General features: G+C 36.5%; 1 protein-coding gene across 1 annotated transcript in view; it reads left to right on the forward strand.

The window, feature by feature from the left end:
• Positions 1-13,850, forward strand: part of DIAPH2 (diaphanous related formin 2) — a 234,663-nt gene extending 220,813 nt beyond the window's left edge. Inside the window, exon 28 of the mRNA XM_061446160.1 lies at positions 8,966-13,850. Within this exon, the coding sequence (XP_061302144.1) occupies positions 8,966-9,030 (65 nt within the window). The 3' untranslated portion in view covers positions 9,031-13,850. The remainder of the gene's footprint in view (positions 1-8,965) is intronic.
• Positions 13,851-14,446: the final 596 nt, after the last annotated feature.

A 14,446-nucleotide genomic window follows, 5' to 3' on the forward strand; every position in this document is an offset into this window, starting at 1 on the left:
TGTGTGAGATTGTATGGGAAATGAAGCAATAATTATAACTTCTCAGTTTAACTGAATTCTTTGACAAATCTCCATGAATGCCAGCAGTACAGGCTGACACAAAAATACAAGTAAAGTTTATCATGAAAAAGAATAAAACAGTACTGAGTAGGAAAATGACAGCTATTCATAGCAGGTTTAAGTGAATGCCGGGCTCGGATGCTGGTCACAGGGCTGCTTGTCACTGGAGAGGATTTGAACCGAAGCAGTCGTTCCTTTTCATCTTCTTTTTGTTTTCTCACCTTTGTAAGTTTAGTTCTCAGCTGAGAATCCAAAGTGAAAAAGAAATGGAAAATGGCTGTATATGTGCCTGCACTATACTGACATGAAGGCCTATTTTCCTCTGTAATTTTAAAGGCCAGTTATCCTTGGAGGAAAGGAGAAAAATAGATTGATTTGTCTTGTAACCCCTGAGGCAGGCATGTGTTGTCTCAAACTAAGGCTTTTCCATTGCAGCTCTTGTGAAAGAGCTTTCAATGCATATCCCAAGTGGTCCTATTAAGAAAGAAAGAAAGCAAAGTCAAATTAAAATATTAAATAGATCATTTAAAGGTTCAAGGAATCTTGGCTTATTGCACTAATTCTTTCTTGGTTTTTAAATCTTTAAGGCTTGGAGTAAGCCATAGTAAAATTTATTTTAAACAGATTACTTGAAAATAGGGTTTACAAACCCATTTTTGTTCTATAAACACTTAACTTTGTTAGGTTCTCTTCAGCTCTGAATAGGACAAGTATTTACTTGCTTAATGGAACTGTGATACAGATGGTCACCATCCTCAATTCTGGTTGCAAAAGTGTTCCTTGTATTGTGTTCCCATACCGCATTGACTGTGGTCACAGTCTTGTCACTTGTGTGACTTGCCACACAAGTCATTTAACATTAAAACGTCTCACAGTGTTCATTTTTAAGGCATTTTTATGTATAACACATAGAACATAAATTGTTTTTCTCTGCATTTTCATACAACTCTAGGGCTACGATCAACATTGCCCAGCAAGCTAGGTGTGAGTGACAGCAGTAAGATTAGACATGTCCTTCCCTTCTAATCTGAGTGTCAGGACTTAAATCCTTTAGCTGTCTGTATTTTAAACCACACTCCGTGCTACAGTGCTTCTGGCTATTAACAACTTTGATTTAGCAAGTTAAAAGGAATCCAAACATCCACATTTGTTTTGAATGAAAAATTGTGCATGTAGGCTGCTCTGGAAAACTTCTTAAAATAAAGGTTCTGTGTGTTACAGAAGCACAGACTGGTTTGGGTGGGAAGGGATCTTAAAGCTCATCCAGTTCCAACCACCGTCCACTAGACCAGGTTGCTACAAGCCCCACCCGACCTTGCCTAAGTGACAAATCTAAACAACTATCACTTTTGAATCAAGTATTTTTGAAGAGAACAGGTATCTACATGCAAATCTGTTTTGCTTTAGTGCTTACTACATTACGATGATAATTTTGGCACTCCTGACTTGTGCAAATAACTCAGGAGAGGTGTATCTGCCATGCAATCTGGAGAGAGGTCCTCTTAAGTCTGTTGCAGTTTTTCTATCCTAAAAATCTCTTCAACAGCCACACAGATTCAGTGGGGTTTTCTTTCTTACTCATTTCTTCTAAAACCTTTTCTTACTCTTCAACGGCTTTTCTTCCTTATCTATATATTGCTAAACATCCCGCTCACAGGTTAACAATATAGTTTTTTAATTATTATAAGATCAACACATGACGCCTTTATAATTCATGTGTTTCAGCCGTTTACATGTGCTCTCTGGTTTTGAGGGCTTTAAAAAGCAAACTAAACCTACTGTTTCTCTGGTGTAAGGATGGGCTTCTTTTCCTCCATCATATTAATATATACTGTGTATATGCTGAAGTTATCACTCGGCTTTCACATGGAAGTCTGGGATTGGACCTGAACCAAACCAGTCTTTATAGAATTTGACCTCACAGCAACAGGGTTTGCTTGAAACCTAAATGTTTACTTTGAAATTGATGCTAAAACAACCAGTTTAGCTGTCGCTTAAGTTTGATTATCAAGCATTAAAGATTCTGTCGGGGGGGGGGGGAAAGCTGAGACCAGGGATGTTATATCACTTGGTCTTCTTGATCTTTTCTCATTTTTGGTTACGAAAGTATTAAATCTGAATGAATGTGAACTGACCCCATGTGTTGGTTATAAAGAGTCTAGTTCTGATTTTGCCAGGCGTGTGTAGGGTGACTGTTGAGGTTGAAATAAGTGTTCAAAAAACTAAAAGATTAAAAGAAAACATATTAACTGTACAGTTTCCTTAACCTAGTTAGAAAACTATTTTATTTGCTTGTTTCGTTTATTTGCAATAAAAAACTTCTGGAAAGTGCTGTCTATTGCAGAAAGTCCTTTCTGAGGTATTACTTTGGCAGCATTTCTCCCATAACTGATTTTTACCTCATTGCTTTTTTTTCTATGTAGGCCACCCATTTTGAAAGATCAATTTGAAATCAAATCTCACAGAGATGGACTGAAACTTAACAGAATTGAGGTTAGGAGAGCTATTTTCTCTCAAAGTGCTGTTGCGCAAAAGGACTTTGTTCTGGATACCAACAACAGTTTTGAAGCTCTTAATTTCCTTGACTAGCTTATTTCTCAGTTGGTATTCTCTAATAGTGTCATAGGTACAGGCCAGGCACTCGAGAGAACAGTATTCAGCTGTGGCTATTAAAGACGTGGTGGAGATTGATGGCCTTCCCTGCTGGTTTACACTATATCAATTGTGCTTCTGTCTTATGTTCCATCAATTCCATTTTCCAAATAGATTTACCTTTCATTGTTGGTAATCCAAGCTGATGAAGGTACATGCAGTCAATAAACAAAGATAATAAAGTTAATTCTTGTCATGGCTTGCTCTTGAAAGCAATTGATAATACACTGTTACCTCAAATGACATTGTAACTTGGCTTCAGTTTTCCCTATGCAGAGATGGCTCCAAGAGAAAACTAGAGGCTACCCAAGCTGCAGTGATTTAAATGTATTCTAGCTTGTCCCAGTTTTAATCAATGACACGATATAGAAAATAGTTATATCTGTCAGAAAAAAAGGGACACTTATAAAACGCAAGTCAGATTTCCACTTTTATCCGAGGAAGTGTCAGTGCCATCACAGACGCACTGTTTGTTCCTTGGAATTATCATCTATTGTGACAGTTTATCCATTTAAAATGCTCTTAAATGACCAGCTTACACATGTTTTGTGTAGTCATTCTGTACTTACAGGAAATTATTTTTTCCATGTTATATGTTTGTGGTGCTTGCTGAAGTACCTGGAACTGTGTGAGCTTTTTTCCCTTGGGTTGCTCATGAAAACAAGATGTGTTTCAGTAGGATTTCCTAGGGAACAAAATTTTCCATGAATGAATAAATTAATGTTTGATGGAAATGCTTCCATTGATTCCCGAAGGCATGGGCAATACAAATTCCCTTACAGCATGCATTTCTGCATCTTTTGCATAGTCAAAATTATTTCCAAAGGATGAAATGTTAAATATTCATTGTCAAATGTTCTACTTTCTTCATATGGTCATTTTAAAGTCAACTCAAGCTGGTACCTTCTTTCCCTGAGCTTTAAACACCTTTCATTCTTGTCAGCTATGGGAGGGTTAATTCTTTCACCTTGGGGACTTCAGTAAGGAAGGAGAAAAAGGGTAAAAAAGGAAAAAGAACAAAGATGTGGTGACTGTGCAAGTTAGTGGTGTGAGTTCTTTAAATACATTAGCATTTCAGAGTTCTTACTGCAGTCATGCCCTCCAGCTTGTGCTTCAGCACAAGGATTGCTAGCTGAGCACCCTGCGCTGTACACTGCCCCTCTTCCAGTTTAACATTAACATAATCAAATTAGTCTGTTATTAATTTGATTAACATAGTGCTTATTAACTAAGACACCCTTTCAAATACGTGTTGTTCAGGTATAGGGGTCCTGCAACAACTGTCTTTGACGAATGTAGAATAGGTCTGGTAGTATTTATTCCTGATGCCCCTGATACTCTGTTTAGCTCTTTCTCTTACAACATTTAGGTGCTTTGCTTTCTGCATATAAATTAATGTTTCAACCCTTTTGCTTTAAAAAAATGGGCAAAAAGTAATTATCTGCATCAGTCATGTTTGGCTATTGGGTTTGTGAGGGTTTGTGTGATTCTGGGAGTTTGTTATTGCTGGTTTTCTAATGCTAGCCAAGGGGTGCTGCAGTTATTTACATAGGGAGGAACTTACCTAGTCTGCTGATGAGCACTCTAGGAAAGACTGCAAGGAACTAAGTATTCAAAATCAGTCCAGTGATTGAATTGACTGCAGTAATTAAGGCACAAAGAAACACTTTCCACACTTTAACTGGCTGGAAAAATCCTGGAGAATTAGTCACCTAGGGTGCCAAGCCCAAGGTAGCAGTTTATAATACATTTATAATTTTAAATATAAGCCATGTCAGAGAGAGAGCTTTTTTTGTGGTGGTTACAGGATAATCCAGATTCCAATCAAGCCCCTTTAAGGGATGCTTTTGTAGACTCTTGTCTTTTCCTATTATCAGATATCTCAGTGTCATGATCAGCCCGTTCGATTCCACAACATCTATATCATTACCAGCATTGCTTGCTCATATAAAGTAAGGTTTATAATTAGGAGAGCACAAAGTTACTATACCTAGAGGACAGGATAAGAGGAAAGCAAAATGGAAAAGTCACTTAATGTTAGCGTTGAAGTTCTGCAAAACACCATTAATTTTTCTGCTAGTATAACTTTAACGTGATAACAAGCCACGGAGTCAATAAAACCGTTGCAGCTATTGAGACTTCTCTTTTAATAGCAGAACTTATGAAGGAGCATTAAGGAAAGGAAAAATGCATTTTACACAGCATAGTTTTTGCAAACTGTTTTCCTCTCCCCTACCAGTGTGTTTTTAGTTAATTTCTAATGTAATTTCTAATGCTTAATACATTCAAAGTATAAGGGAGAAGGTCTTAAGGGTGAAGTTGGCAAATTCCATACAATTAAAATACATTGTCTGAAAATAATTGTTTAGATTTTTTTGCTTGCTTTCTGGAATATATTTATTGTACTTATACACTAAGTTTATTGGTAGGTTTGCCTTTTTTTTTCCATCAATAGGTTCATGTTACGTGGTGAATGATGTGTACATATCAAAACCATTTCTGCAAATATCTTGCATGTTCTAGATATCACTTATTCCCATCTTGGTACTGTGTTGCGTACAAAAACACTTGAGCAAGTAATTGTTGTTATAACAAAGTCCATATATTTCTTCTAATGTAGGTGTAAAGTTTGTATGGTCAAGATTATATTCCAGTATTATATATGCTAAAAAGGAAGTGTCATAGCTCTTAATGCTATATTTGCTTCGTTTGAATTTGATCTAGGAAGCTAAAAGATGAAGATTATTTTATAAAATAAGCATATGCTGTTTCCTGTTTTAAGCCTTCCTTGCTCTACCTTCTACTGCAACAAGAAAAGGTCTGTTACTTGATTGAGAGATCACCTTAAATTCATGTATCATTTTTGAGATAGACTGCGATGTCTAATACGAGCATTGTGGATGTTTCCTACATTCCCTAGTTCTAAAAGCGATGGACTTCTGACATTAAAGAAACAAAGTTTTCAGCTGCATGGGTATATGAGTTACCCAGAAAATGTGACTGATACGTGCAGAACATGTTGCCATGTTTTCTAGTAATTTTTACATGCTTCAGAAGTGTAGACCTGAGACCTTTGGCAATGATTTAGGGCTTAATTTTACATACTGTTAGCTTCCTGCTACTGCCTCTCATTTTCCCTCCCTTCCTCTGCAATACAAGTGAATAGTTTTACCATGTATTGATGTTACATGTAGTTTTATGCTAGAATAGTCACAGTCATGTTTATAAGCCAGTCTTATTTTGTGTTCTATTCAGTATGGTCTGTAACATAAGTAAAAGTAAATACAGCTGTTGACGATAACTGAGTGTGTATGTTGGAAGCATTATAGATGTCATGATTCTAAAAGCTTGTCCTAGAGTCACAGAAATACCAGCCCAAGCCACTTCCTGATCCTAACATGAAACCCTTTGTTTTCACCTAATGAATATGTTTATACATATGTTTATAAATGCACAAGCACTGTTTACATCTAGTGAAGGAGTCTATATGCATCTCTATATATATCTGTACACATCCTAATGTTTCATTTTTTAACCAGGTGTAAATCTGCACACATGCACAAGGCGGCTTGCAGATCCACCACTGATTTAAATAGGTCTCTTTATAAAGAAGAAGAAATACTTTAGTTTTACCTCCAAAATTTTCAGATACATTAAAGCTTTCACACTGATAGTATATAAATCTAATCCTCACATTTTTTATAATGAGCTGAAAATGTTATCAAAGTGTAATTTATATCCTGTCTGCTTTTCCTTTAGTAAGAGTCACCATGAAGCACTGTAAGCTTTGCAAAGAAATTTCTTGCAACTGCTGACATAGATTCTCACTGATAATAATGGAATCTTTGTACCTCAGTTTCCCTGATTGGAAGAACCTGTGGTTCTTCCCAGTCTCTCTTGAATCGTTTAGGTTTTAGATAGAAAATATAATTACTTGCATTTAAGAACTGGAAATAATTTAAAAGAATAGATCATTTCTCATAATTGGGAAAATAGTTTGTTCGGCACCAGCTGAAGAAATGATAGTGCTTCTAGCTTTTACAGTTTTGTGTTTAAGTCCCAGCTCCATTGTGTGACTCCGGGTGGAACTGAACTGTCATTTGCAGAAAATGCCTCTACCGTGATGGAATAAACCAACCAAACCCAAAACAGAAAGGAGAAAAATCTAAAAATAACCGCATATGGAAAAATTAGCAGTTTTTAGACTCTCTTAGTCTGTTTTTAACCTGTACAGTTAACAATCTTGAAATTAAAGCAAGAAATAGTCCACTGGTGAAGGTCCTTCTCTCCAGTGAGAGCAAGTACCACTAGACCTTTTGCTTCACTGTCATAGAGGAATTGCAGCACAGCTGAGTTAATAATTTTGCTTTTTGGGTTTTAGACAGCATTTCTGTCCTTTAATTTCCAGTGCCTACTAACACTGCAACCAGTGTAGAGATTTATTCCCATGCAAACCAGATCGACTTAGGGTAATTTGAATACTTCATGCATGGATAGATTCATTAAGAAAAGGAAGCAAGGCAGAACTATAAAAAGAACTAATAATCTTGCTAAAGGAGCCGTTAATTCCCTATAGCATTGGAGACACTCATTGAACAGGGAAAAGGAAGGTTGGTTTTGCAGAGTCCATGCAGTCTCCACAGTCATCCTCTGTTCTTTGTCCGGGAAGAGATCGCAGACATGACTTCCTTTGTCTTCTCCAGAGCCTTCTTTAATGTGCTTGGACCACTTCTGGCTTTGTTAGCTTAGAATAGAATCATAGACTGGTTGATGCTGAAAGGGACCTGTGGATGTCACCTTGTCCATGCCCTGCTCAAGCAGGGTCACCTGGGTCCACTTGTCCATGATTCTGTCTAGATAGGTTTTGAATATCTCTAAGAGAGACTCCATAATCTTTCCAGGTAACCCATTCCAGTGCTCAGTCACCTTCACAATAAAAAAGTGGTTCCTGATACTCAGGAGTAACCTCCTCTGTTCCAGTTTGTGCCTGTTGCCTCTGGTCCTCCAACTGGGCACTGCTGCAAAGAGCTTGGCTCCAGCCCCATTCACCTTAAGGTATTTATATACATTAGTGAGACCCCACACTGGTCTTTGCTCCAGCCTTTCCTGGGACTCTCTGACAGAAACATTTCATTACTAGCTTTTTCCAAGAATGTATTTCTACCCATCAGACTTGTTGGGATCTCATGCTTTGAGGCTGAAGGTTCAGGCATAACCCAAGCTTAGAGCTTCCTCACAGAGAACCAGGAACACATGCTGTTCCAGTCTGTGCATGCTGGGAACACAGCTAAATCAGCTCATTTGGGAACCAGCTGAGAAAACTTGCCTGCCTGCAGTTTGTCTGTCAGACTCTGCTTCTGAAGTGACTGTTGGTTTAGAATATTCCAATACCATGGAGGAGTTCCAGACATACATTGTGAAACCCTGATGCTGTAGCAATGTAGATACTGTACTCATGCAAAGAACAGCAATATGAATATGATATGAGAGAATAAAAAGGTCAAAAGTAAGCAGTCATCCCCTCAAAAAAAGTAAAGAAAATTTGTGTGGCAGGACCACATTATTCAAAAGATCAAAACCTCCAGAAAAAGTGGGGGTTAATTTTCTGCCCCTTTGTGTGTGTGTGTGTGTGTGTTCATCGCTTTAAAGTTTTATTTTAAAGTCATTTAGGCCTGTGGCTGGTACTTCACGATTGTTTTCCTGTGATAGGGACATTTATTATTCATTGCAATAATTACTGTGTAATATTTTATACTTAAAGTTGTTCACATTGCACAATCAGGAAATGCTTAGGAAGTGGCTGATTTAACTGTTCTATTTTTAACTGTGTACCAAATTATGTTGGTGTTAGTGCTTCCGTACTTGTAGGCTTTTCAGCACCACACTGGTCAGTATGTTCTCATGAAACTTAATGTCTTTTTCCAGAGCTTCTTAGCATAATTGTTTATAAAAGAAGATTTTTACCCAGACTTTGAGTTATTGTGTGCTGTTTCCAAGGGGACAGTGTTTCAGGATTTTCCTAATGCTTTTATCACCCAGCTTCTCTGATTGAGAAAGTAATTTCTTACTGATTGCAGAACTCTTGAACTCAGTCTGGCAGCTGCAGTGTGAAACTTCTCTGATCCAGTCTCCTGGTTATTTATTTACATATAATTTGAAATGATTTTCAGGGCTGTTTGAAAACCTCTTGACATTGCATTATCCGTATTGCAAATCTTACTGTGATTTCTTTTTTCCTCTCTTTGTATTGCAGATAACAGACGAGTGACTTTGGAAAGGTCTCGTTCTCGCCACAATGGAGCAATTGCAGCCGTATGATTCTTCTGATGCCAAAGAATTAGTGAATTGTTTTATTTACAGTTAAATGGATATACTTTGAAAAGAGTTTATCATACAAATTGGCAATGATCATAAAGGAATACTGGTATCAAGTACATGAGAAGATGTATAAATATGTATTTTAAAAGCTCTTGCTAAATAATCCACATACTGTATCTTATCACCCCAACTACCAAGATCTGTAAACAGTGTTAAGCAGTAGGATATATTTCTTATTTTCTTATGTTCTTTCTTCGGTTTTGTTTTTTTTTGTTGTTTTTTTTTTTAACAATCCCTGGGTTTTTTTGTTCTTTAAAGATGGCAACTTTCATGAAAAGAGTTGGGGATTTTTAGGTTATGTTTTTTATGGGTAAGAAAATACGGATTTGTTGAAAGAATACAGCTGTGGATTCCATTTGCAGTTCTGATTTGGACATGAAAGGATAAAATAATAAAATTGAATGTTAATAAATTCAGAGATGAGCTGGTCTACATTATCACAATGTGTTTTGTAACCATGAAAAGCAATGCATAGCCCCAGTCAGGTTGCTGAAAACCTTATCTCAGTGTAAAGCCTGGTGGATTCAGCTATTTTGGCTGCACATAGGATATACCACATATCTACACGTTTGGTGAGATGATGATGTATAGTTACTTATCACTGCTAAATGAATTTAAATGAAACAGAGCATAGGATTTTACCAAAATTGAATGGTATCAAGGGCAGGATATGTTTTTAATTGTATCAAAGGAGGGATTTTTCTAATAATGCACTTATATATTCTTTATAAAGATATTTGGGGGAAAATAATGACTGTCCTATTTTAATTACGCTAAAAAGACCTTTGTGTAGGTTTTTAGAGATGAGCTACATTATGAAGTTATTCAGAACTGCCTCTGAGTTTTTCCTCTGTTTCTCAGGTAAAAAATGTAGCGGGATCTCTACTGATGGATTTTAATGCTGAGGGTTTAGCAGCTAAGAACAGATTTTCTACCTGGAGCACTCTATAGCAGTGATCAATGATTGCAGCAGTCTGATTTTTTGGGAAGCTCCTCCCATTCTACTTTGTATACAGGCCCCTTGCACTGCAGTACCTCAGGTGAGCAGTCAGTTCAGTAGCTGACACTGTGTATGTTCTGCCACTCAATGAGAAACTATAGTTCTCTTTTCTCCCCAGACTCTAGTTGAATGTACAACGTGTTTGATGGGCAGGGCAGTCTTCACCATCCTTTTTACTAAAGGTTTGTTGCTTATCTGGATGGGATGGAGGATTGTAAGTGGGGGTTCCATTGGAACTACTCCTGTTGCTCAGCTATGATCTTTAAAGAAAAATAGGATCCTGTGTAGCAGATGGCACTTGTTCTCAAATTATAATTGCTTTTCACTGGTGTTTATTGCCTGATGTTATGGGGAACTTTTTCTTTTTAATGTTATATAAAGCATATTTGGAAGGTAAGGTGTCCCATTGTTTTCTGTGCACAAACTGCTAGCTCTAGAGGAGCATTTGATCCTGGGGCAGTGTAACTTTGCACTACTGCTTGAGCCAAGCATCTTTGTACAGTAGTCTTTTTTGCTTCTGCAGCACGATACTCCTAAGACTGACTAGTGTAGGATAAATTCTCACAGTTTCAAACTGCACTGGTCAATCTCCAATTATTGTAAGAAAAGATTCAGCTCCTTTTCAATCTAGTGTTGAAAGAATTTTTACTTTATTCAAAGGAAACAGGGGCTTTGCCCAATTGTCTTCAGAGGAAACGGGCTTTGCCCGTTTCTGTATCTCTAAACATAGGAATATGACTGAAGCCTAGTGAAATGTGTGCTGTCAACTACTACTCTTCCTAAACTCTTTGGGTTTTTTTGTGGTTTTAGTAACAAACTGAAGAGTTTTATGGTACTTCAGGAAAAACAAAATACATGCAACAGGATTCTGTCTCCCTGTTCATCAGTAACAGATACAAAGGATTATATCCTGTGTTGTCTAAGGTCAACATCAACCTTGTGTTGAAGCATAACTTCCTAAAACGGAACTACTACATTTACAGTTATAAAAATGTACTTAATGTACAAAGCCAGTTTAAAAGGATTAGGTTCATAATGTCTATATAAATTTGTGCTACAATCAACAGTGTATTAGAATTCAGATTTCAAAATGAGCGTTTTGCTGGGATTTACAAGTATTGGTATAATCTTTATATGTGCAAACTCAAAAGCTCACAACAGAATCTTTATACTGTAGCAGTAATTCTTAGTGCACGAATCTTTCATTTCCATGGGTGGTTATTTTTTTCCTTTAAGCTCTGTGAAAGCTGACTACAGATTTTAAAGAACCAAATCTTAGGGGAAAAAAAAGAAAAGGCAAATCCAAAATAACATCATCTGATGCTTCTATTTTACTACTATTTTTTTCGTATTTGAAACATTTATATAATTTAATGGACATATCTGTTAGAACAAAGGTGTCTTTCAAAGGAAAACTAGTTTAGAAGATAATTTATGTAAATATAGGGTGCTCGTATTTATGAAGTCTAAAATATTTTCTGAAATTGATGCTGGTCACTTTGTCTTTTGATAGTTTTTCAGTCTATATTAAATTGCAGATATTTTTAATGTTTTTATTCTTGCTCTAATTTTCAGAGGTGTCACATGTTTATCTAGAAGTGTAGAAGAGTAGCACCTTTTTCAGAAATGCACTTGCCTTATTTTCTAATTTTAAAGAAAATGAACTATATCAGTTAAATTATATTTGTATTCAAAGTAATCCCAGAAAGAAAATCGCTGGAGGGTTCGTACATAAATTTCTCACTGATTATGTTTCTCTATATGTCCCCTGAGACATGGCGTTAACAGTATACCAGCACATCTGTTTGCATTCACATTTTACCAGGTACAAGTACTGAAGAGACTTTTTTTGTTCTGATGTTACACTGTTTACATTTCTTAGTTTATTTAAGAGGAAGATACTCTTACCTTTGCAATGAATTGAGCTAAATTTGCAGTTGGTGTGGGAATGAAATGTTTAAATCATATACAAATATACATCTCTGTTGCGTAACTACTGGCTGTACAGATCAGAAATGTAAAGACACTAGGCATTTTCTGCTCAAGTTTCCTGTGGTTTACTGAGGAAAAAGTGCAACACAGTTTGTCATGTATGTTTGTTTGTGATTCAACAAATCTCCTTTCCCGGCACTTAAATGACGTTTGGTTTAAGTGTTAATCATATTATGAACTGATGCTAAAGCCAAAAGAAAATTAGTGCCTCGGAGGGCATTGACAAACAGCTTCAGGAAGTATTCCCAGAAATACTATTATTATTAATTTGTTCTGCTTCTAGACAACCATGGTCAATATGAAGAATGTTATCTAAAATTATCTGCTCTTTCTGGAAAATTGAGATACAAATACAAGAATTCCCATAGTTCCCTTCTGTAATATGCAAATAGTTATAAATATCTGTATATTTTTGCATTTTTGTGTGTGGTATATGTACTACCTCAGACAAATGCTGTAAAAACATGTAATGTTTTCATGGTTTCTAGCCAAACCACAATTCATCAGTGACCTACTTTAAATTCATCCCACAGTGTACAAATGGTTTGCAAAACTGAGAATCTGGCTGAGTTTTAGGTTTGGCTCTGGAAATCCTCCTATAGCTTTCATTAAGAAAACTTTGCAGTGCTCAGCTTTTGCATCCCTCAGGCAAATCCTGCTTTGATGGGTGAATTTAGTACTTCCTACACTGAGAATGATATAGCTAGTAAATATTTAAAGCCGGTAATAGTTCTGTGGGAGCAAACTTACCTATATATGTAAATTGCTTCTTATCCATTAAACAAAGGCTTGGCTGAATTATACTTTAATGTTTGCCTTCAAATTGCTGAGAGGCCAGGCACAACAAATGCTAAGTGATGAAGCAGTGTGAAGCCCACCTCTCATGTGCCATACTGTATCTGCAAGTTATTCAGTTTTAAATAGATATCGTAAGAAACCTCGACTTCTCTTCCTCTGCAGTACGTACACACATGCACACGCATGCACACAAGATGTAAATAAATTAACAAAAATCAAAGCAGATAAAGCCAAATCCCTCAGCTTCAGGTGTCTCTGTTTCAGATCACGTATTGCTTTTGTGCACAAGAGAGGGAGTTGTGTAAGCCTGTGAATTCTGCAGTCCTGCAAGTTGTCACTCAGCACTCACTGATATCATTAGAAGGATGCTAACGGAGAAGGATTTGGTTTTGTAGTGCTTCTTTTAGCACTGTTTGAGGTGATACATATGCCACAGAATGTGAACAATAATCTACTGCAGTTTAGTTGGTCTGCTATCATGCACCATTTGGTTTCCCTTTTGGAAGTCTCATGACTCCTGATGCCAACAGAAAAAAAAAAAAAAAGAAAAAAAAAAAGGTGACAAAACTCATGCATTTCTATTTTTTAAACAGCTCTGTGTTTGTATGTAATGTTTAAAATAGGAATTTGATGAAATCACAGCCTGGCCATTGTTAATTCATGTATTCTGAAAACTGTAATAAAGATCTCCATAACATGATTTTGCTAGGTGCGCCAATGTTTTGCTTGTTTATAGTGATTGTTACCTGTTGAGTCCCATCACTTCCAAATCTTGTTTTGTTATATGAAATTCTCACACTGAAATTACTTTCCATTTTAGCTTGCTGACTTTTTATGGATCTCTGGGTTTTTTTTTCTCTGAGGTGTCAAGTATATTTGACTTGAATATGGGGAAAAAGGTACCTTTTTCTGATGGGAGGAGGGCTTTAAATCCAAAATCATCCCCAAAGTGTATAATTAAAAACAAAAACGCATTAAATCCTGGTGATACCATTTTATTTTTACAAAAATAACAATAAAAGGGAATCACTAAACAAATTCCATGGGTCCATATTTATTTTAAGTGGCTGGATTCCAGTACTGGCTTTTTAAGACAGACCCATAGTCAGCCAGACAGCTGCCGGTGGTGGTGCCCAAATTACTTAATTCACTTGGTCACAAAATGATCTTAATGGAATAGAAACTTGACAGACTTTTACCTTCAAAACTGTATATTGCACCGTAAACAGCTTCATGAGGTCACCATAACCGACTGAACTGCACAACCGTATAGAGAGAGCACTTGGAATTTCTGAGCTAAGTAATTAAGGTTCATTAATGGAATTCTAATGAATATGAGCAGCCATGTTGATACAACACTTCTTAAGTAACTTGTTCTGTGTGGAAAAGATATGCCAAGGGGTGGTCGACAGCACCATTTTATCTTTAATGAATTGAACTATAGTTGGAATGCACTGTTTGATATATGCTGAAGCAGTAGAGATTTATTTTCTTATGGGATTAATATGGAAAACAATGAAGACTTCGAAGTACCAGCTATAAATGTAAATTCTATGATTGTCATGA

The sequence above is a fragment of the Pezoporus flaviventris genome, unplaced genomic scaffold (genome assembly GCF_033815535.1).
Source record: "Pezoporus flaviventris isolate CSIRO_AGI_PZ_B2104156 unplaced genomic scaffold, CSIRO_AGI_Pfla_v1 ptg000005l, whole genome shotgun sequence".
NCBI classification, from domain to species: domain Eukaryota; kingdom Metazoa; phylum Chordata; class Aves; order Psittaciformes; family Psittacidae; genus Pezoporus; species Pezoporus flaviventris.